The sequence below is a fragment of the Bos indicus x Bos taurus genome, chromosome 2 (assembly GCF_003369695.1).
Source record: "Bos indicus x Bos taurus breed Angus x Brahman F1 hybrid chromosome 2, Bos_hybrid_MaternalHap_v2.0, whole genome shotgun sequence".
Taxonomy (NCBI): Eukaryota; Metazoa; Chordata; class Mammalia; order Artiodactyla; family Bovidae; genus Bos; species Bos indicus x Bos taurus.
The window spans coordinates 94,659,925-94,683,817 of record NC_040077.1 but is presented as its reverse complement, the minus strand read 5'-3'; the positions used below and the strand labels follow the sequence as shown (position 1 = coordinate 94,683,817).

Here is a 23,893-nt window from a genome sequence, read left to right as displayed (position 1 = left end):
GTATCTGATCAACACAACCAGATGATAAGCAAGCCTTATCTACTGGGCCTTGCAGGAGGAAAGAAAAATATCCTGCCTATAAAACAGAAAAAAAAGTTTTCAAATAAATCATGCCATATCTGAATTATAAAAAGTGCTTCCAAACAGCACATCTTAAGGAGAGCTATACAGCCAAAACAAGGAGCCGGCAGTAAGGGCGTCTTGCTGATGGCGCAGGCGGTAGGAACAGTATGTCGCCTTTAATCCTCAGACCTGGAAACCTTGCCTCAAACTGCTCTTATGAAAAAGAATAATTAATAGTGTCTTGCAGTTTCTCATTTTTTTATAGTTCATGAAATCAAAAGCACACAAAGAACCCAGGTATTCAAAGCTGGATGAAAAGGTGGATATATTATTTACTTCTGAAAGCACTGCTGTCACTGAATGTTTGCATTCCATCACGAGTATATTAATAATTTCATAGGAACATAGTTAACTAAACCTCCCCAAAAGAAAAGGACACAGATGCATTTTTAACCCCAGTAAAATAAGAGTACTTTGTTTTTACAGCCCATAAAACTATTCCTGACTATTAAAACTGTATGAGGTAAAGATACTGCTGGGGGTGAGGAAGGAATGCAAAATAACTGCCCTGTGTCAACACCGACCACATGTATATGTCCAGTGAACATGCCACATAAACACTGAGTCACCCGCAAAAATAAATAAGCGCCCACGGCTTCCGTGGTGGCTCAGTAGTAAAGAATCCGCCCGCCCATACAGGAGACACAAGTTCAATCCCTGGTCCAGGAAGATCCCACATGCTGTGGAGCAACGAAGCTCGTGAGCCATGGCTATTGGTCCTGTGCTCTGGAGCCCAGGAACCATAACTACTGAAGCCCACGCACCCTTGAGCCCGTGCTCCACAACAGGAGAGGCCATCACCATGAGAAGCCCACGCACCACAACGAGACAGCAGCCCCTGTTCTCCACAACTAGAGGAAAAATGCAGGGCAACAAAGATCCAGCACAGCCCAAGATAAATGAATATTAAACGGGTGCCCCAAAGAGTTACTGGCCGCCCCGCCCATGCAGAAGTATTAAACCATTCATCTTTGAATTACTCATCCTTCAAAATTCAGCTCAACCATCCCCTCCTCTATGTAGCTTTCCCTGATCCTGCCCTAAATTGTAGACTCCATAAAGAGACTGCATCTTATTCTTCGTTGTTTTCCCTTAACCTTAAGACAATGTGGAGGGATGGAGGGAGGGAGGATAGGACAAGCGCCAGAAATCACATAAAGAAACCCTTTTCCATTGCCAAAAGATCTCTTTAGGGTCAAGTACCAGGTCAGTCAGCATTTAATGAATAAACACTAACAGCAGTGAGGAAAAGCCTCAGACACAATTAAGACTCTGAAAAGTTCTACCAATTTATAAGAAACATAGTCTTGTCCTAATGCTGTAAGATCCTTATTGTCAAATAGTTTAGTCTGATTTACTACATGCATGACGTCATTTTGGTAAAAAGTAAAGGAGGAAGAAATAAAATGTTCATTCTACAATGTATTAGAGGTTTTCAGCCTCTTGTTTGAAAAATATTCCTATAAGAAAGACAGATAGATCTTTTTTCATTTTAAAATTATTTTAATTGAATTCACTTGAAACTTCTTGCAGAAATGATCACATGAAAAAAGCCTAAATAGATTTTGTCTTTAAACACAATCAAAATATCATAAAGCACACGATTATCATTATGGGAGTTGAGTTAGAACTGACCACTCAAAGAGGACACCTTTATAAACAAATCTAAATATCCATGGTTTAGGTTCTAACAGTGAAGATTCTAATATTATAATTAATTTTAGAAGAATAGGGGAAATTATCTTACATGATGATTCTAGTCTATGAATCATCAAAAAATTGGTTCTGGAAAATAACATAATTCTTATTGGCAGCAGATGACAACCAAGAATCCTAATGAGCTCTTTTACCTGATCAAACCCTCACTTTATATACATTTTATAGTATTTAGAGGAAAGTTAATGCATTACTGTTTGGGACTAGATTTCTGCAAAAAATAGGAGTAATGGAAGTAAAGCAAAATGTAAAAGGCAAGTAGTATAAAATTTATATCTGTATTTATAACTAAGGTTCACCTCTGTCGAGCTTTTGAAACATAACTTCAAGGGGATTATTACTGAAAAACATCACTACTCTCAAAGGCTTTGACAGTGGGTGATCCTGAATTCTGATGCCAGTTCTATCACTTACTGTGTGATTCTTTTTTTTTTTTTTTTTGAGAGTAGGAAAAAAAGGCTATTTAATAAATTAAAAGTCAGAACACAGCATAAAATAAATGGCCAGGATAGAGTCCATGCAATAATATTCTGTTAATTGTGAGAAGCATACACACAATAGCCATTGAATCAGAAGCAGACTGTCAGAAATCTAACCTGTCAGCAGGTCAGCCATGCTTCCCTTGTCTATCATTCCATCTATGGAGGTTACATAGGGAGGAATAGGGACCATTTCTGTTGGGATAAAATTCTGCTGAGATGTACTGAAACAGCAATTGCTGTTTACTTAGAGCAAAAAGCAATTTAAGTCAGGTGATAAGAAGAACGTAGAATTCATTAACCTTCCTGCTCACAGCTCTTCTAGGAGAAAAAAATCCTATTGCTTAAAGAAATGTATATAAAAGATAGCAAGTGGTGGTACTTTCAGATGTGTATTTACAAAGCTGCCCCAAATATTCTGCCCTGCCATGACAAAGTTTCTATTTTTTTTTTCTAACTCGTTGTGTGATTTTATTAATTTCTCCAAGTGTGCATTCACTACAAGTCTCACTTCTCTTGCCTACCTTTCAGACCCTCACAGTCTCTGACTTTCAAACCTCTGTCTGGACAACTCTTACACTTTAGGTCTGAATTTAGACATTTAGCTCCATAAACATTTAGCTTCCTATTCAATCCCGCTCCTACAGGGGATAAAAGCACCCTCAATTTTCCCCACCATGGCACTTCTCAGACTATAATTTAGATGTGGTAGAATTGTCTTTCTCCTCCATTGTTCTGTAAGCTTCATGAGGGGAGAGCTTCTCTCTGGCAGCTTCATCATTGTCTGGCACTTACCAGGTACTCAGTAAACATTTCTGGAAAAAAAAAAAGTGCTCGAAATGGTTCTTAAAAGGGTTCAATCAATAGGAATCTATTCATCAATCCACTGAGGTTAGAAAGTACGTTATGCACTTGGCTACCACAGAGGGTCAATATGAGAAGTCCATTTAAGTAACATTTCTGGTCATTCACAAAATCATGGTTACAGACATTAACCATTATGCTACCGAACATCTGGCAACGTCCGCATCAAAGGGATAAATTTCTCCCTAATAGGAAAACGTTTATATCTCTAGACAGATAAGCTTCCTTTATCAGATAATGGAAATTATATACCCCAGCACCTGGCATTTCTCACTTAACTGTAAGAAAAGTAAGATCTACAATCAGTAACTAATGCAATTAACTTATCTTAGATGCCTTATACCACTAATCTTCTGTGCTTCTCAATTTTTTGTCAAAATTAACTTCTACTGAAATTCTTCATTAATCATTAATCTATCTTGAGTTCTTTCTTCATTTAAGTTATTAGAGAATATTAAGCAGATTTCCCTGTGCTATACAGTAGGTCCTTGCTGGTTATCTGTTTAAATATAACAGCATGTACATGTCAATTCCAAACTCCCAATTTATCTCTGCCCCATCATTCCCCCCAGTAATCATAAAGACCAAGAAGTAGTTTTAAGAATGAACCAAGTTCCAGTTTAATCTGCCCACATTCTGCATTGGGGTGGACACCTGCAAAGGGTCTCCTTTAATCCATCAGTCAAGAAATAGTCTCTTAATTCAGTACATGGTATTTGTATCCTGGATTAAAAAACAGTGCCATGTGATCCCATTGGTAATTAGATCACTTGATTTTGCTAGAAATTCTCAAATGCCTTTTTTTTTTTGTGTGAGGGGCTATCACTGCAGTTCCTTATTTCTGGGCAATCCCTGGAGAAGGAAACAGCAACCCATTCCAGTATTCTTGCCTGGAGAATTCCAAGGACTGTATGGTCCATAGGGTCGCAAAGAGTTGGACACTACTGAGCAACTTCGCTTTCCTTCACTTTCACATCTTTACATTTCTTGGAACTTAGAGAATCTCCATCTAGCTCCTATAGCCCTTCTGAGTTCTTTAGTCTTGTGTTTAATTTCCTTGGGTCTCCTTCATCCATAAAAAGTATGGTCAACAGACAAGAAGAGGATGGAATAAATGAAGTTTCTTACTGAAAGTAGAGGTCAAACATCCACAGTCCTTCACCCCTCAAGAGTTACATGAGACCTCATCCACCTACATCAAGAATCAGTACATAAATACCAATGGTTTGGACTTCCCTGGTGGTTCAGTGATGAACAATCCACCTGCCAAAGCAGGAGACATGGGTTGGATTCCCTGGCCCAGGAAGATTCCATATGCCTCAGGGCAAATGAGCCTGTGCACAACTACTGAGCCTGTGCTCTAGAGCCCAAGGGCCTCAACCACTGAGCCCACGTGCCACAACTACTGAAGTCCACGTGTTCTAGAGCCCAAGGGCTGAAACCACTGAGCCCACATGCCTCAACTACTGAAGTCCACGTGCTCTAGAGCCCAAGGGCCACAACCACTGAGCCCACGTGCTCCAACTGCTGGAGTCCATGTGCTCTAGAGCCCAAGGGCCACAACCACTGAGCCCACGTGCTGCAACTGCTGAGGTCCATGTGCTCTAGAGCCCATGCTCTGCAACAAGAGAAGCCACTGCAATGAGAGGCCTGTGCATCGCAACAAAGAGTAGCCCCCCTCACCACAACTAGAGAAAAGCCTGCGTGCAGCAAAGAAGACCCAGCACAGCCATAAATAAATAAAAAATAAAAATAAATAAACACCAATGGTTCAATTGTGATTTTATCTTTAATGCTATTGCTATTCTGTTTAATTGTTGAAGTCACTGTCAAAGCATTCTGAAAGGAGGTCAAATATTAACACATGTCCTCAAAAACAGAACTAGAACCTACTAACATTTATCTTAAATTTTTTCAAGAGTTCCTGGATCTAATCTAGCAGCTTAAAGATGCATCATCAAAAGCAAATCATAATGATATTATCCAAAGCATCCATTACAGGCTTCATTATTCAAACAGAAATGCCTGAGGGAGACCTGATCAGTGAAAGCAAGGCAAAATGAACTACCTTGTACCGTGGAATCAAATGTTTAAAAATATACAGGAAAGGATGACTTAACGAGAGAAATCCCATAGCAACTCAATCCTGCCAGCACTGGAAATCTTAGAACACTACTGGGTCTCTAGGACAAATAAAAAGCAATAGTTATCTACATCATATTGCACATGGCACAGCGGCAATCAATACAGCAACTTTGGAGATCTTTGCTTCTTAAGCAGAAACTTTTTCAAAACTGCATAAATAGTGCTTCTCTTTTTTTGAAGTACATAAATGCAAAAGAGGCCATAATCTCTCAGAACAACACTTAAAAATTATAGTAGCAGAATTATCTACCAAGGACAAACAGACTCACCCATTAACAAGCAGCAGTTTAATGCTGACTGACTCATTGCAGTAAATAAGCAGTAAATGGATGGCAATGGTGTATTCCTTTGCTACAGCTGCCATAACAAAGTACAACAGACCAGAGGTTTAAACAACAGAAATTTATTTCCTCATAGTTCTGTAGGATAGAGGTCTAAGAGCAAGCTATGGGCAGCACTGGTTTCATTTTGCGGCCTCTCTCCTCAACTTGCAGATGGCCTCCTTCTCACTAGGTCTTCACATGGTACATGGTATTCTCATGTGCACACAAGTGCCTGTATCCAAATTTCCTCTTCTTAAAGCACACCGTGTGTGTGTGCATGCTCAGTCTTGTCTGACTCTTTTCAACCCCATGGACTGTAGCCTGCGAGGCTCCTCTGTCTATGGGATTTCCCAGGCAAGAATATTGGAGTCGGTTGCCATTTCCTACTCCAGGGGATCTTTCCAAACCATGGATCAAAATCTCCTGTGTCTCCTACATTGGCAGGTGGATTCTTTACCACTGCACCACCTGGGAATCCCTTAAAGGACACCAGTTTTATTAGATTAGGACCTACAGTAAAGACTTCATTTTAATTTAATTACTTCCTTAAAGTCCTAATATCCAAATACAGCCACATTCTGAGTTACTGGCTAGTTGGGACTTCAACATATAAATTCTAGAGGACAAAATGCAGCCCATAATAGATGACCTGGTCTGCTCAACAAACTGGATTACTTTCATTCAGAGGGAAGTTTATAGCAATACAGGACTTCCTCCAGAACAAGAAAAGTCTCAAACAAGCAACCTAACCCACACGTAGAAGAACCAGAAAAGGACAAATGAAGTCCAAAGTCAATAGGAGGAAGGAAATAAAATAGATCAGAGTGAAAAAAAAATAAAATAGAGACTGAAAAGAGAACAGAATATAAAAAAGAGTGTATACATGTATACATATAACTGATTCATTGTTGTGCAGCAGAAACTAACCCAATATTGTAAATCAACTATATGCCAATAAAAATTTTTTTTAAAAAGAAAATACAGGCAGTACACTCTTTGACATCTGTCTTCATGTTATCTTTCTCAATGTATCTCCTCAGACAAAGGAAGCAAAAATAAAAATAAACAAATGGGACTACATCAGACTAGAAAGTTTCTGCACAATATAAGAAACTATTAACAAAATGAAAAGACAGCCTATTGAATAAGAGAGATATCTGCAAATCATATACTCAATAAGGGATTAGTATCCAAAATATACAAACAACTCATACAATTCAACAATGAAAAAATAACCCAATAAAAATATAAGCAAAGGAGACATTTTTCCAAAGAAGACACACAGATAGCTAAGAAGCACATGAAAAGTTGTTCAATATCACTGTGTAATGCAAATCAAAAACACAATGAGCTTATCACCTCATGCCTATTAGAATGACTATTATCAAAAAGGCAAGAAATAACAAGTGCTGGGAAGGATATAGAAAAAAAGAAACCCTCACACACTGTTGGTGGGAATGTGAACAGGTGGAAAATACTATGGATATTCCTCAAAAAATTAAGAACAGAACTACCATATGATCCAGCTATTCTACTTCTGGGTTTTTATCAAAAGAATATTAAAGCAGTAATTCAAAAAGATATACATACCCATATATTCATGACAACATTATTGACAAGAGCCAAGATATGGAAACAACCTAAGTGCCCATCAGCAGATCAGATCAGATCAGATCAGTCACTCAGTCGTGTCCGACTCTTTGCGACCCCATGAATCGTACCATTCCAGGCCTCCCTGTCCATCACCAACTCCCAGAGTTCACTCAGACTCACGTCCATCGAGTCAGTGATGCCATCCAGCCATCTCATCCTCTGTCGTCCCCTTCTCCTCTTGCCCCCAATCCCTCCCAGCATCAGAGTCTTTGCCAATGAGTCAACTCTTCGCATCAGGTGGCCAAAGTACTGGAGTTTCAGCTTTAGCATTATTCCTTCCAAAGAAATCCCAGGGCTGATCTCCTTCAGAATGGACTGGTTGGATCTCCTTGCAGTCCAAGGGACTCTCAAGAGTCTTCGCCAACACCACAGTTCAAAAGCATCGATTCTTTGGCACTCAGCCTTCTTCACAGTCCAACTCTCACATCCATACATGACCACAGGAAAAACCATAGCCTTGACTAGACGGACCTTTGTTGGCAAAGTAATATCTCTACTTTTGAATATGCTATCTAGGTTGGTCATAACTTTCCTTCCAAGGAGTAAGCGTCTTTTAATTTCATGGCTGCAGTCACCATCTGTAGTGATTTTGGAGCCCCCCAAAATAAAGTCTGCCACTGTTTCCACTGTTTCCCCATCTATTTCCCATGAAGTGGTGGGACCAGATGCCATGATCTTCATTTTCTGAATGTTGAGCTTTAAGCCAACTTTTTCACTCTCCACTTTCACTTTCATCAAGAGGCTTTTGAGTTCCTCTTCACTTTCAGCAGATGAATGGACACAAAACATGTGGTATATACATATTCACAATGAAGTACCAGTCAGTCATAAGAAAGATGAAATCTTGCCATGTGACAAGATAGATGGACTTTGATAAGGTATTATGATAAGTGAAATGTCAGATGGAGAAAGACCAATACCATATGATTTCATTCACATGTAGAATATTTGAAACTAAATAAACGAAGCAAACCAAACAAAAATGAACAAGTAGATACAAAGAATAGAGTGGGGCTAACAGATGGGAAGGAGCAGGAATAGGGGAAAGCATGAAAAGGGGAAAGGGGATCAACTGTACTGTGACCAATGGCAACTAAATTTTGGGTGGTGACCATGCTATAGTGTATATATGAGTAGAAATATGTGGTCCATATGCAACTTATATAATGTTACAAATCAATGTTACTAATAATTTTTTTTTAAAAACAGGATAATTTTATTTTTTTAATTAATTTATTTATTTTAATTGCAGGCTAATTAGTTCACAATATTGTAGTGGGTTTTGCCATACACTGACATGAATCAGCCATGGGTGTACATGTGTCCCCCATCCCAAACCCCCCTCCCACCTCCCGCCCCATCCCATCCCTCTGGGTTGTCCCAGTGCACCGGCTTTGAGTGCCCTGTTTCATGCCTCAAACTTGGACTGGTCATCTATTTCACATATGGCAATATACATGTTTCAATGCTAGTCCCTCAAATCATCCCACCCTTGCCTTCTCCCACAGAGTCCAAAAGTCTGTTCCTTATACCTGTGTCTATTTTGCTGTCTCGCATATAGGGCCATCGTTACCATCTTTCTAAATTCCATATATATGCGTTAATATACTGAATTGGTGTTTTTCTTTCTGACTTATTTCACTCTGTATAATAGTCTCCAGTTTCATCCACCTCACTGGGCCTTCTTCTGCATTTTCTTTGTGGGTTAGTTGCTTAGTCATGTCCGACTCTTTTCGACGCCAAGGACTATAGCCTGCCAGGCTTCTCTGTCCATGGGATTGTCCAGGCAAGATTACTGGAGTGGATTGACGTTCCCTTCTCCAGAGGATCTTCTGGACCCAGGGATCAAACCGTGGTCTCCTGTATTTTCTTTATATCATTAAAAATTGATAAAAATAGGACTTCCCTGGTGGCACAGTCTGCCTGCTAATGCAGGGGACACAGGTTCGATCCCTGGTATGGGAATATTTCATATGCCACGGAGCAGCTAAGCTCGTGCACCTGAGAGCCCATGCACCGCAATAAGAGAAGCCACCACAGTGAGAAGCTCAGGCACCACAACCAAGTGTAGCCCCCGCTTGCAGCAACTAGAAAAAGCCTACGCAAAGCAATGAAGACCCTGTGCAGGCGAAAATTTTAAAACAAATAAATAAAATGAAATAATTGACTAAAATAGCTAAATTGTTTTGTCTTACTTAATGTGAAGAGATGAGCAATCACTAGAATTATGCCCAGCTCCCTTGTAAACTGACAGTCCAGTGATCAAAGCAGCAACAGAAGAAGACTCCAGACAGACAGTACAGACTGAACACCAGCACATAACTGAATGTCACGAGGTCTCAGGCTGGAAATGATCACACAGGACTTAAATTGGATGAAATGAGTAAAGGGCTTAGCAGAGGTTCTATTACTATTACGACTGTAGTTGAAAACCTTCCTTCTACAGACTCTGGAAACTAGGAAATGCAGCATTCAGCCTATGAGTTAGAAGCATCTTAAAGAAACAGAATCCTGAGATGGACAGCCACGTTACTCATCATTTCTAGCTCTTCTGGACTCAAACCCAGAAAACATGCCTGAGCTGGCAGCCTCAGCACAAGTCTGAGACCAAAGGCCTGAATTCCGAAAAGCCAGTGCCTTCGCTCGCCCAGATGTGTGAGAGGAATTCCAGCAGTGAGACTAAAGGATGGAGAGCAGGAGAGAAGAGGGGTGGGGCAGGGGTTAGCACTGAGCTCTACATGGTGGCTCAGACGGTAAAGCGCCTGTCTACAATGCGGAGACCTGGGTTCGATCCCTGGGTCGGGAAGATCCCTGGAGAAGGAAATGGCAATCCACTCCAGTACTATTGCCTGGAAAATCCCATGGACAGAGGAGCCTGGTAGGCTACAGTCCATGGGGTCACAAAGAGTTGGACACGACTGAGCAACTTCACTTTCACTTTCACATGACCAGCTAACCTAGGTCAAGAGTCAAGCCTACTGGGTTGGGAAAGATCTCCTGGAGAAGAAAAAGGCAACCCACTCCAGTATTCTTGCCTGGAAAATTCCATGGACAGAGGAGCATGGTGGGCTACATACAGTCCATGGGGTTGCAAAGAGTTGGACCCAACTGAGCATACACACATACATACATACATATATATGGAGAGAAACAGAATCTGTGTGTGTAAAATTTGGTTATTTACAGTATTTAATCTTACTATCTTGCACTTCTAGTTAATATTTTTCTTAGGTTTCTTTCCTAAATAAAATTTTTTTCTGTTATATGTTGGTGTTTGGCAGAAATCAACACAATATTATAAGGCAATTATCCTTCAATTAAAAATAAATAAAAATGTTTTATTTTTATTTTTCTGTTATTAAAAAAAGAAGAGTCAAGCCAACTCAGAAGCCAAGATGAAAGCCTGGATGGAAGCCAGGATGGCCCACCCTGGGCTGCAGTGAAGGCAAATTTGCCTCAGTCTTCTGCAGCCACAGTTCTGAACTCCTTCTCTGATTCATTCACAAAAGGAAAATGGGGCAGGAGGCCTATTCTTCTCCACATGTTGCGTCTTATAAACCCAACTTTGAGTTCAAATCCCCAAACGTGAAGAGCTGAAAAAACACGCAACAGAACAAGACTGAAAATCCCCCTCCGAATCCAGTGACTCGGGGTGGGCAGCTTGCCTTCCATCCACCAATGGGTGGTTCAAGCTTCTTCAAGAGAAGGGGCTCACTGGTTTTCACTCTCACCAGGGGTTTGATGCTTTCCTGCTCCCAAACCTTTGCTCTGCTACTTTCCCATTGTGGAATGTACCTTTCTCCCTCCCACATCTTTCTGTAGCAGACCCTGACATCCCGTGCCCACATGCCTTCAGCAGGCACCTCAACACGCTGAAGGCAGGTGACTAGAAATACCTAAGACTCTTGGCTTTTTTCTACCTCACAGGAGGCAAGAGCAACATACTGAAGAGGTGCCACTCCCAGAAACACCCCTTAACCAACAACAGATTGCAATCAGTGGACAAAACTCCAGTTTCCTCCATCTTCAGTTGGATAATATTCTGGCATATTCTCGAGAATGAACCCAAGGACTCCCAGGATTTCCTCAGTGGGAATGAGCCCTGGTTGGGCACATGAGAAATCTCTCTTTTAAAGCTCCCACCCCATCCACATCTCACTCCCTAACTCCTTAAAGGTATTTTCTGGAAATCTTGCCTCAGGATCTGCTACCAAGGGAAGCAAACCCAAGATAGCATCCTTTAAGACAAATATTAAATCTCATCTTCCCCATAAGACCTTCCAGCACTAAGGCCTCCCAAGTCACTTCCTATCATATTTAATACAATTTGTATATATTTTATTCTCTGTCGGCTCTTAGAGAGGAGGAATTCTTTTACACAGTCCTGAAACCCCTGGGTTGTTGCTCAGCACCGTATCTTAAGGCAAACCAAATGTTCAATAAACGTTTGCTGGCTGAACAAAGAATAAATTAATCATATTAATTGGCATGAAAGCCAGGGTTTTTATTTAATCTAGCTGAAACTACATCAGTGTAGCTGTTTCCTTCTTTCTTTTTTATATTATTTTTGTGATTTTGTTTGCTTGTTTGTTTTCCTCTATTTTTGGCTGTGCTAGGTCTTCACTGCTGCACAGGCTTTTCTCTAGCTGCGTCAAGCAGGGGGCGGCAACTCTCTCACGGTGTTCCAGCTTCTCATTGCAGTGGCTTCTCTTGTTGCACAGACTCAAGGGTGCACAGGCTCCAGTAGTTGTGGCATATGGGCTCAGTAGTCACAGTTCCTGGGCTCTGGAGCACAGGCTCAATAGCTGTGGTGCACAGGCTTAGTTGCTCTGCAGCACGTTGGATCTTCCCAAACCAGGGATCAAACCTGTGTCTCTTGCACTGGCAGGCAGATTATTCACCTCTGAGCCACCAGGGAAGCCCCTCTTCTTTTAAAACCATTGCATGAACTACTTTTCATAAGCAAACCACTGTGTGCATGTACTTCTTTAAATCAACATTTTCTAGATATTCATCTTAAATCAAATACCCCTGATTCCCCCTACATCAGAACAAAGCCATTAACCTCCCAGGGAAATGGAGCAATAAAGAAGGGTGTCTTCCATACAGACGGCTAACAAGCACATGAAAAGATGCTTAACCTCACTCATCATCAGAGAAATGCAAACCAAAACCACAATGAGGTACCATCTCATGCCAGTCAGAATGGCTGCTTTCAAAAAGTCTACAAACAATAAATGCTGGAGAAGGTGTGGAGAAAAGGGAACCCTCTTACATTGTTGGGAGGAATGCAAACCAGTACAGCCACTATGGAGAACAGTGTGGAGATTCCTTAAAAAACTGGAAATAGAACTGCCATATGACCCAGGAATCCCACTGCTGGGCATACACACTGAGGAAACCAGAACTGAAAGAGACACATGTACCCCAAGGTTCATCGCAGCACTGTTTACAATGGCCAGGACATGGAAGCAACCTAGATGTCCATCGGCAGACAAATGGATAAGAAAGTTGTGGTACATATACACAATTGAATATTACTCAGACATTAAAAGAATGCATTTGAATCAGTTCTAATGAGGTGGATGAAACTGGAGCCTATTATACAGAGTGAAGTAAGCCAGAAAGAAAAACACCAATACAGTATACTAACGCATATATATGGAATTTAGAAAGATGGTAACGATGACCCTATATGTGAGACAGCAAAAGAGACACAGATGTAAAGAACAGACTTTTGGACTCTGTGGGAGAAGGCAAGGGTGGGATGATTTGAGGGACTAGCATTGAAACATGTATATTATCATATGTGAAACAGATCACCAGCTCAGGTTCAATGCATGAGACAGGGTGCTCAGGGCTGGTGCACTGGGATGACCCTGAGGGATGGGATGGGGAGTGAGGTGGGAAGGGGGGTCCAAGATGGGGAACACATGTACACCCATGGCTGATTCATGTCAATGTATGGCAAAAACCACTACAATATTGTAAAGTAATCAGCCTCCAATTAAAATAAATTAATTAATTAAAAAAAAGAAGAGACCAAAGACCACACAAGTTGTTCATCCACAACCTTCCCCGGCACTTCCCTTAGAGTGACCCATTCACGACAGAACTCTGCTCACACTGCAGTGTGGAAAGCAAACCACAGATAGCTGATAACTACACATGCATAATTATTATAGTTTGGTACCTGTTTGACAATAATGATACAGCTTTTAGCATTCTGCCTTTCATCCAAAATCAGAGTTGTTTTTGTCAGTTCACTTAGATCCCATGAAGCAAAGTCCTTACTCTCCAAGCTGCTTTAGGTCCACTCCTCAGTTTTAAGCTACCACCATCCAATATTGATGTCTCGCATAGATTTCACCCAATTGGAGCTTTCCTTATTGTTCAAGACAAATGTACAGGACAGACTTGTAAGACCCCCTTATTCTCTCATTGGATAGTGTTCTCTCAGGAACAAACTGCTGTCTTATTGCACCTGAGACATCCTGAGATTTCTTCCATCTCTGTGCCAGGCAAAGGCCAGAAGGACTGCACAGATTTCACTTTACAATAAACATGAGAGCATGCTGAAGGTTTCAGCAGCCACATCAGACACAATCAAATGGAAAGTTAAATATCCAAACAGCCAATGACTTACAAGTCTTGTCATGCTTTTTAATGGATTTCGGGTAAGCAGCTGGAGAAGGACCAAATGTATTGCAAATAGGTTTTTAACTCAACAAAAGTATGTTGTCTGAATTCTCGGTGCTCATTACCTTGAATGCATATCAACCTTGGCCTGTCAAATTGTCAAGTTTTCCTTCAGTCTAACTTTCAGCAAGGTAAAGATCACAGAGTATACTACCCTCATGTACAAAAATGAGGGGAAAAAAAGTACTGACAGAAAACAAAGCAAAGACTTATTGTGCTTTTCTTATTAGATCATAAGTTCCATGAGGTCACTGATTCTCTTTTTCAACCCTAAATTCCCCAACACCCAGCCCCATGACTGCCTTGCTGTGGCAATAATAATTAAGCATAAATACAAATATATACTGAATGTGTTAATCAACTCAGGCTGCCATTATAAGATACCACAAAGTGCGTGCTTTAAACAACTAGAGATCTATTTCTCACACTTCTGCAGACTTTCCAAGAACAACATTCTGGCTGATCTAATTCCTGGTGAGGGCTCTCGTCTTGGCTTACAGACGACTGCCTTCTTGCTGTGTCCTCACGTGGTAGAGAGAGAGAGACAGCAAGCTCCCTGGTGTCTATCTTATAATAACATTAACCTTATTAGATCAAGGCTCCACCATATGACCTTATTCGACCTTAATTACCTCCTTAGAGGCTTGGTCTCTAAATACAGTCATGTTTCAGGTTAAGGTTTCAACATAGAAATTTTAGGGGGAGTTCGGTCCACAGCATTAAGCATGTCCTTCCAATTAGCAGACATGTATAAGTACCACACAGTATCTCAGTGAGTCCTTATAGCAACATACAGCTTAAACAGGAAACTAAAGCTTAGGAAGCTAAGCCTGCGCCTCCATCTCTTCCCTGTACTTCAGACTGCTCTACCCAACTACCACACAGACATGTCCCAGAGCCCTCAAATCAGTGATGTCTACCCTGATTTCCCATTCTTTTCTCTTCACCATTTAACCTGTTTGTTCCTTGTGCTGCCCGTTTCAGCTCAATACCATCTTCTACCCAGTTATGCAATCAAGGTGCCAGTTAACTTTAAGTCTTTTTTCTGCCTTGTCACCCACATCAAAGCTATCCTAATGATTTTATCAATCAAAGATTTCTTAAAAGCATTCCCTCTTCATGCCTTTTAGCATTTCTTGAGAATAGAACTTGTGTTTATTCCCCTTACTTCATTTTTCACAGTCTAGGCTATAATAGCCAAGTACTTAAGCATAACATACAAGGTCTTCCAGGAGCTGAGCTGTCCCTGGGTCTACCTCTCCTGACTTATCTCCCTCTGCGTCACTCTTGTAATTTACCAAGAAATTCAACAAAATTTAACTTGCCACACTGCTGCATGGCCCTACCTCCATAGCATACACTGTCTGCTCTACCTAGAACACAGTTCTCCATTTTCTCACTCTCCAATCCATCCCTAACACTTCTCTTCCTCACGAGCACTTGCCTTCCAAGATTTAGCTCAAGCATCACCTTTCCCAAGATGCTTTTCCACATTCTTCTAGCCTAAAGAGCTTCCACTCTTCAGTGCCTCCATAGCATTCCAACCAACATGGATTGCTGGGTCATTATCACCAGCACAATGAATTTCATATCCTGTAAAATTATATCTATTGGCCTCTCCCAAGTAATGCAAGGGCTGCTCACAGTAGGTGCTCAACTTGATTCCTCTGCATGTTAAATATTAGTGGTAAATAATTTTTGGATGTGTCTACAGACCTCTAAGTACCCTGGACATCCCCATATGATCCTTTCTCAGTCATCTGGGATGCTGTGCTATGGCCAGGATGTTTTAATGTTCAACCACATAGCAATGTTGGCTGCTGTCAACAAGGCACAGTCTGATATGACAGCATCCGTTGCCGTAAGAGTTAAAGGAACAGAAAATCTAAACAAACTAAAATTAGCTATATCTTGTTACTCAAAATAGTCTAAGTATTGGCAAGACAAATCTCTCAGGCAGGCACAGTGCTTACCCAGCATGGTGAAAAGGAACTCAACTAATACTCAGTAGACTCAAAGACGAAAACCTGCAATATCTGTAACACAGGAAATTCTGAGTTCTGCTGATTCATCCTGACTTAAAGCTGCAATTACACTTGAGTAAGGAGTACCCAAGCTGACTCTGCATTTTTTTTTTCTGCAGAGCTCTCAGAATTTGGCACACAAGAAATTTAATAGTTGTTCTTCAGAGTCTTTTGTAATTTCTCAGATATTGAACTGTGGTCACCTACATTACAGTGTCTGATAGCATTACATGGTATCTTTCTGGCAAAAATGCAGTCTTAGTCAAAATACTGATGAGAGTTTAAGATACTGACTGGAGCTTCTCAAACTACAGAAAACCATGCAAGAATGCTCCTTCACCCAAGAAATATTCGCTGCTGGCTCAATCAGAGACTGAAGAGTCCTGCTTAAGGCAACAGCTCTTGTTCATGCTTTGTACAAAGACATCTGTGCAACTGGTTCCAACTTGGGAAATAGCATTTAAATATCAACATAAACACATGCTCAGAGGAAAATCGGGTAAATCTTCATCAGGATCAAAATTTCTAAGAAAGTGTATTAGAGCAAATTAGGAAGCAAAGAACCTTCTCAAAATAGGTACTATTTGCAAGTCATCATTTTCTTTACTCTTCATACAGAAGTCATGTGAATTGCATACTGAAAGGTAAAGTGGAATTTCTAGACTGAAGTCCAATTATACTTGAGTCAGTAATTTATCATGCTTGCTATATATATATATAGTAAAGATTATAGTTAGCACTTAATTAGCTAGCATCACTTCAAATATTTATTCCATTTAAAATCACATTTAAGTACTCCATTTGAGATTTTTTAATACATTAAATGTCTCTTCTTTCAGCAAAAGAAAATAATTAACTTCGGGCTTTATATTTTTCTTTAGGTGCTATATGACATATAATTAGCTAAAAAATATCAGTTGCTTCAACAACAGATATTATTTTGACAAAACTATCATGAAGTAGTGTTTTATTGCAATTATTTCTTGACAAGATCATAACTAAATACTTACTTGTTCAGTGTGAGGTCAAGAATGAATTTGGAGCCAAAGGCTTCAATCTGGAAGCTTGCCTGGGCCAGATGGACAGCCTATGGTTTCAAAAAGACAGAAAGAAACTTAGTTTACTTTCATATCTTTAAAGCTGATTATATTGATATAAAGAATGATATTTAATAAGAAGAATATTTTATGGACTGATTCGTTTCTTAATGGATCCCTATATAATAATTTATTTCTTTAAAAAGAGAACAGGGGTATCATCATGGTTTTACCTGGAAGGCCTAAATATCTGTTCAGCAAGAAACTAATAAAAGTCCTTTAAAAAGGAGTCCATCTTGATAAAAATTAAGAGCAGATTCAACTGAACTTTCAAAGTGACTGTGATGAATTATGCAAAAGTCTGACTAATTAAAGCTTAATTTCAGCCTATTTTGTGCACAAAGCTAACCAATTCTTTCTGCACACCTAAGTCAAAACTCATGTCAGTGTTCTGCTCTTCATCAGGAATTGGAACTTTCTGTAAATGAATTATCAGCAGAATGTCCCGGTAAAAAAACCTTTCCACTTCAGAAAGCACATCAAACCAGGCCCTCTGTGGATACTGAGAGTCTCTGTTCCCCTTTGAAAGTCACACATTTACAAATACTGTCCTCTTTGTGATTTAACCCAAAATGTAAAGATAATCTCATCTCAACATGAGTCATATGTTCTAGGTATTAAAGGGGCTTCCCAGCTGGTGCTGGTGGTGAAGAACCCACCTGCCAATGCAGGAAACATAACAGATTTGGGTTCAATCCCTGGATCAGGAAGATCCCCTGGAGAAGGGCACGACAACCCACTCCAATATTCTTGCCTGGAGAATCCCATGGAAAGAGGAGCCTGGCGGGCTATGGTCCTAAAGATTAGAATAGCTCACAGAAGCATCTTGAATAATATAAATCAACAAATCAATGAAGTTCTGTTAAAGTATTATCTAAGAAAAAACTCTCCTTTGTCACCCTGTCAGAAAAAAAAGAACAAAGATAAATGTAACATACCCCTCAACCCCTTGCTCACAAACACCCTTCCTCCAGACTTCATTCTTAAGGCACAGTGGGTGTCATCTATGAAGTGTTACATGCATAGCAACCAGACACTTTTCACTCCCACTCTCCTCAAGCCACTGCTTGTTTCTCTTGCCTTCCTCCTCCACTTCCCATTATCAAAATCCTACTCTTCCTTCAAGGGCAGACCAATGACATTACTTTCCAGTAAGCCTTCTTCACACACAGCTGCTGGGAATGAACTTGAGGCTTCAGGAGCACTGTGCCCTCCCTCCACAGTGATGGATGATCACTTTCCATTCTGGACGGTTTGCTTCACAACTGATATCACAGGGGTCTTGCAAACATCTGTACATTAACCATCCTTCCCCAAAATATATGAACTTTCAATTAACTAATCAAATATTAATAATCAGGACTATTTTGCCATGCCAAATCCATAAAATACTATAAGTAAACCATGACTTCAATGTCTTGTCAAGCATAACTGCTGATCTGATAGTCTCAATAATTAGCAAATAAAATTAAGAGGAAATTAACATATTAAATTTTAAATACAGAACAATGAGAGAGAAGGTGCCTCAATCCCTAATACCATGGGATATCATGTCAGACCCCAAATAACCATGTAGGACAGGGTCATTATCCTCGATCTGAGCTTCCTGTATTCAGACAACTCCTTGAGAGAGAAACCTCTCTTGCCAGGTGTGGTCTCTGTCATCTGTAGCAAAACCTCTGTTCACCTAATATAACTATCACAAAGTCTTTCATCTAAATTCATTCTGTCTTGAAGCACTAATTTTTGCATGAAAATTTTTACTTGATGAATAATTTGTATAGGGGAAAATTTTTCATCTCTGGGTCCCAAAAGCTTAAGAAAACAGCTTTTTTCCTAGGAATAAGATACGTCCCTCAGGCATACTTTCTCTTAAGAATATTAAATAGTAGAGAAGAGTTCATTAAAGGCACTCTGGCTTAAAAGAGCTGCTAAATGTACTTGTTTGAGCATCTTTATAAATAAGAACATACTGTGGTGAAAAGAGAATGCTGCTGCTGCTGCTAAGTCGCTTCAGTCGTGTCTGACTCTGTGCGACCCCAGAGACGGCAGCCCACCAGGCTCCCCCGTCCCTGGGATTCTCCAGGCAAGAACACTGGAGTGGGTTGCCATTTCCTTCTCCAATGCATGAAAGTGAAAAGTGAAAATCAAGTTGCTCAGTCGTGTCCGACTCTTAGCGACCCCATGGACTGCAGCCTACCAGGCTCCTCCGTCCATGGGATTTTCCAAGCAAGAGTACTGGAGTAGGGTGCCATTGCCTTCTATACATAAAACAAAAACTACACATAGGGACTTCTCTGGTGGTACAATGGATAAGAATCTGCCTGCCAACGCAGGGGACATGAGTTCAATCCCTGGTCCGAGGAGATTCCAAATGCGGCAGAGCACTTAAGCCTAGGCACCACAACCACTGAAGCCACTGCAATAAGAAGCCTGTGCACCACAAGCAAGAGTCGTCCTAGCTCACTGCAACTAGAGAAAGCCTGCGCGCAGCAACAAAGACCAGCACCACCAAAAATAAATAACTGTTTTAGTACTGAAGAAAAAAAACTACACGTAAATTATGACATCGAAACAAATGGAGCAAAACTTCCAAATGAGTATTTCAAGGAAAAGTGCTTATAATTCAAACTTAGATAAATCTCTGTATTTCTGTAACTAATCTAAAGAACCTGATAGTGACCCAGCAAAAGACTCATTTCACAGCAAATAAGCACTGAGACAAGTACCAACCCCAAGAAAACTCTGCTGCAAAATAATGTAGCCAGGTAATAACTGCTTGTGTGTGGGCCTGTGTGTTAGTTGCTCAGTCGTGTCCTACTCTTTCAACCCCGTGGACGGTAGCCCACTAGGCTCCTCTGTAACTGCTTACTCCATTTCGAAGAAATTATTGAGAGTCAGACAATTTGATTATTGTTAAGTAAAGTTATACAAGTCAATGTGGCAAGTTTAAGTTTCACAGAATTTAATGAAAAACCTGGCAAATAATATTAATACTGGGATTTTCCTTGGTTTATTTCATTTAGTCCTTCCACACACAGGTGTTGAGTCCCACCCTATGTAGAAAGATGGCTGGGACACAGCCCAGGCTCAAGAAAGCAGCATCTGCCAGAGAAGCAGGCAGGGCTGTCAACCTCCACGTGTCTAAGGGATGCCACAGGGACCAAGGCATCAGTGACAAGGTGCAGTTTGAACAAAGTTTTTAAAAGTGAGTAAGAATCCACCTGCCAGAGGACCTATGGTATCTAGCACATGGAACTCTGCCCAGTGTTATGTGGCAGCCTGGACGGGAGGGGAGTTTGGGGGAGAATGGATACATGTATATGTATGGCTGCGTCCCTTCGCTGTTCATCTGAAACTATCACAACATTGTTCGTTAATCAATACAAAATAAAAAGTTGTTTAAAGTACCTATATTTGCATACATTCTATGTGAGTAGCTGACTCATTGGAAAAGACCCTGATGCTGGGAAAGATTGAAGGAAGGAGGAGAAAGGGGCGACAGAGGACAAGATGGTTGAACGGCATCATTGACTCAACGGACATGAGTTTGAGCAAGCTCCAGGAAACAGTGAAGGGCAGGGAAGCCTGACTGCTGCAGTCCACGGGGTTGCAAAGAGTCAGAACACAACAGAGCAACTAAACAACAACAATAAAAATAAAATGAAATGCTATAGATGAAAAAAATAAAAAGAATCCACCTGCCAGGAGAAGAAAAGATAACAGGGCCTGGGGGAGAAACAAATATAAAAATAGAGTAAAAAATTAACGTGGAAAACAAACTTAAAAAAAAATTTTAATGAAATTGCCTATAGGAAAATGGCTTTTGGGGGAAACGTCAAACAATGAATCTGAAAAGGTGGGCTGTGGAGCTTTGTGTGAATGCTCAGTGACACGTCTGCTCACATATACACATGTACATGTGGCCCAGACAGAGAGCTTTGCTTTAAATGTCCCCACACTTACTCAGCACAGTGTCTGGCATATGCCATCATCATCGTCGTCAATACCAACACTAGGACTCAAACATATTGACAGACTCCTCTTCACAACAACTGAAACAATTAGTACGACGACATCAAAAACATCCCTGTTTCTCCATAGGAAAAAAATTTTTATTTTGTTACCTTTATCAGAAAGACTTTTAACATCTGAATTCACTTTAATGCTGAGAGGGAGTCAATTTTCCTATAATATGACTTAAGATTTCCTTAAACATTCATCTTTGTTGCATAGATAGCAAATGGAATTAGTACATTCATCTAAAATATCTGTACCAACCAATACAATATTGTAATTAGCCTCATTTCAGTTCAGTCGCTCAGTCATGTCCAACTCTTTGCGACCCCATGAATCGCAGCACACCAGGCCTCCCTGTCCATCACCAACTCCCGGAGTTCACTCAGACTCACGTCCATTGAGTCAGTGATGCCATCCAGCCATCTCATCTTCTGTCGTCCCCTTCTCCTCCTGACCTCAATCCCTCCCAGCATCAGAGTCTTTTCCAATAAGTCAACTCTTCGCATGAGGTGGCCAAAGTACTGGAGTTTCAGCTTTAGCATCATTCCTTCCAAAGAAATCCCAGGGCTGATCTCCTTCAGAATGGACTGGTTGGATCTCCTTGTAGTCCAAGGGACTCTCAAGAGTCTTCTCCAACACCACAGTTCAATAGCATCAATTCTTCGGCGCTCAGCCTTCTTCACAGCCCAACTCTCACATGCATACATGACCACAGGAAAAACCATAGCCTTGACTAGACGGACCTTTGTTGGCAAAGTAATGTCTCTGCTTTTGAATATGCTATCTAGGTTGGTCATAACTTTTCTTCCAAGGAGTAAGCGTCTTTTAATTTCATGGCTGCAGTCACCAACTGCAGTGATTGTGGAGCCCAAAAAAATAAAGTCTGACACTATTTCCACTCTTTACCCATCTATTTCCCATGAAGTGATGGGACCAGATGCCATGATCTTTGTTTTCTGAAAGTTGAGCTTTAGGCCAACTTTTTCACTCTCCACTTTCACTTTTATCAAGAGGCTTTTTAGTTCCTCTTCAATTTCTGCCATAAGGGTGGTGTCATCTGCATATCTGAGGTTATTGATATTTCCCGGCTATCTTGATTCCAGCTTGTGCTTCTTCCAGCCCAGCGTTTCTCATAATGTACTCTGCATAGAAGTTAAATAAGCAGGGTGACAATAGACAGCCTTGACGTACTCCTTTTCCTATTTGGAACCAGTCTGTTGTTCCATGTCCAGTTTTAACTGTTGCTTCCTGACCTGCATACAGGTTTCTCAAGAGGCAGGTCAGGTGGTCTGGTATACCCATCTCTTTCAGAATTTTCCACAGTTTATTGTGATCCACACAGTCAAAGGCTTTGGCATAGTCAAGAAAGCAGAAATAGATGTTTTTCTGAAACTCTCTTGCTCTTTCCATGATCCAGAGGATGTTGGCAATTTGATCTCTGGTTCCTCTGCCTTTTCTAAATCCAGCTTGAACATCTGGAAGTTCACGGTTCACGTATTGCTGAAGCCTGGCTTGGAGAATTTTGAGCATTACTTTAGTAGTGTGTGAGATGAGTGCAATTGTGCGGTAATTTGAGCATTCTTTGGCACTGCCTTTCTTTGGGATTGGAATGAAAACTGACCTTTTCCAGTCCTGTGGCCACTGCTGAGTTTTCCAAATTTGCTGGATATTGAGTACAGCACTTTTAAAATAAATAAATTTATATTAAAAATAAATAAAAATAAAATAAAATATCTGTACCCATTGAAGTAATTTCAGTACAATGGTGTATACTATTTTTCTCATATTCTCTTTCCTTTGCTATACATTCTGCCTTTGTACACAGAGAACAGATTCTTCTCTAGACCAAAATAAATACCTGACAAATGCTACTTTTCCTTATCATTCTTTTATTTCTGCTCTGTCCTAGACATGATTAAAATGGGCTTTAACTTTTGGAGTCTCTATGCTATTCCACATCAATTGATCACTTTTTCTTCAACAAAATACCATGTATACAGTTTTGGTAATAGTCAATTTTAAATAAGTTTTCAAATCAGGTAAAATGAGTCATTATTGTTTTACAAATTACATTTTTGGATACTATTTATTTTTATTTCATAACCCAATTCTTCCAAAAGATAAAAAAAAAAAATCAGAAGAAAGGCCAGGACAGGTAGAAAGTTTTTATAATACATGGCCACATTGCTTATAGCTTATTAAATATTTTAGAGTTAACTGACCAGAACCACTGAAACCCACTGAAAACACAAAGACTACCTCCAAGAGCATTGCTCTTCTTTTACAAAGAAGGACCTGTACAGCGAGGTTTAGACATATGTTCAATAACACAGAATCACAGGAATACTTCAGAGAAGAGTACATGAACTACCCATCAGGTCATAATGGGTTATTTTCTCCATCAGGATATCTGCTAAACAGATTCAAAGATTAACACTTCTTTTTACAAGCCGGTCACTCTAATAGCACTGTGGAAGAATGCAGGGTTTTAGAGTCAAAGAGCGTCATTTCACGACAAGAATAAGTACAACCCTGGGCTCAGAATTACCACTCTGAAGGATGGAGAGCAGCTGTTGCCTAAGCGCTTTGGTATTTTTCTTTTGACTCAGAGTCTGGCACAGGGAAATTACAGGAGCCCAATAAACAAAAACAACTAAACTCAATTATATACACAAACCTCCTTCACTAAAGAACACTTCACACATCTTAACAACGTGCTGCTGCTTCCCTATGTGTTTCCTTTTAGTAGA

General features: G+C 40.3%; 1 protein-coding gene across 7 annotated transcripts in view; it reads right to left on the bottom strand.

Annotated features, from left to right (window-relative positions):
- Positions 1-23,893, bottom strand: part of ADAM23 (ADAM metallopeptidase domain 23) — a 214,841-nt gene that overhangs the window by 149,111 nt on the left and 41,837 nt on the right. For all 7 annotated transcript variants that reach the window (XM_027565407.1, XM_027565389.1, XM_027565436.1 and 4 more), the window contains exon 3: positions 17,037-17,113. In XM_027565407.1, the coding sequence (XP_027421208.1) occupies positions 17,037-17,113 (77 nt within the window). The remainder of the gene's footprint in view (positions 1-17,036; positions 17,114-23,893) is intronic.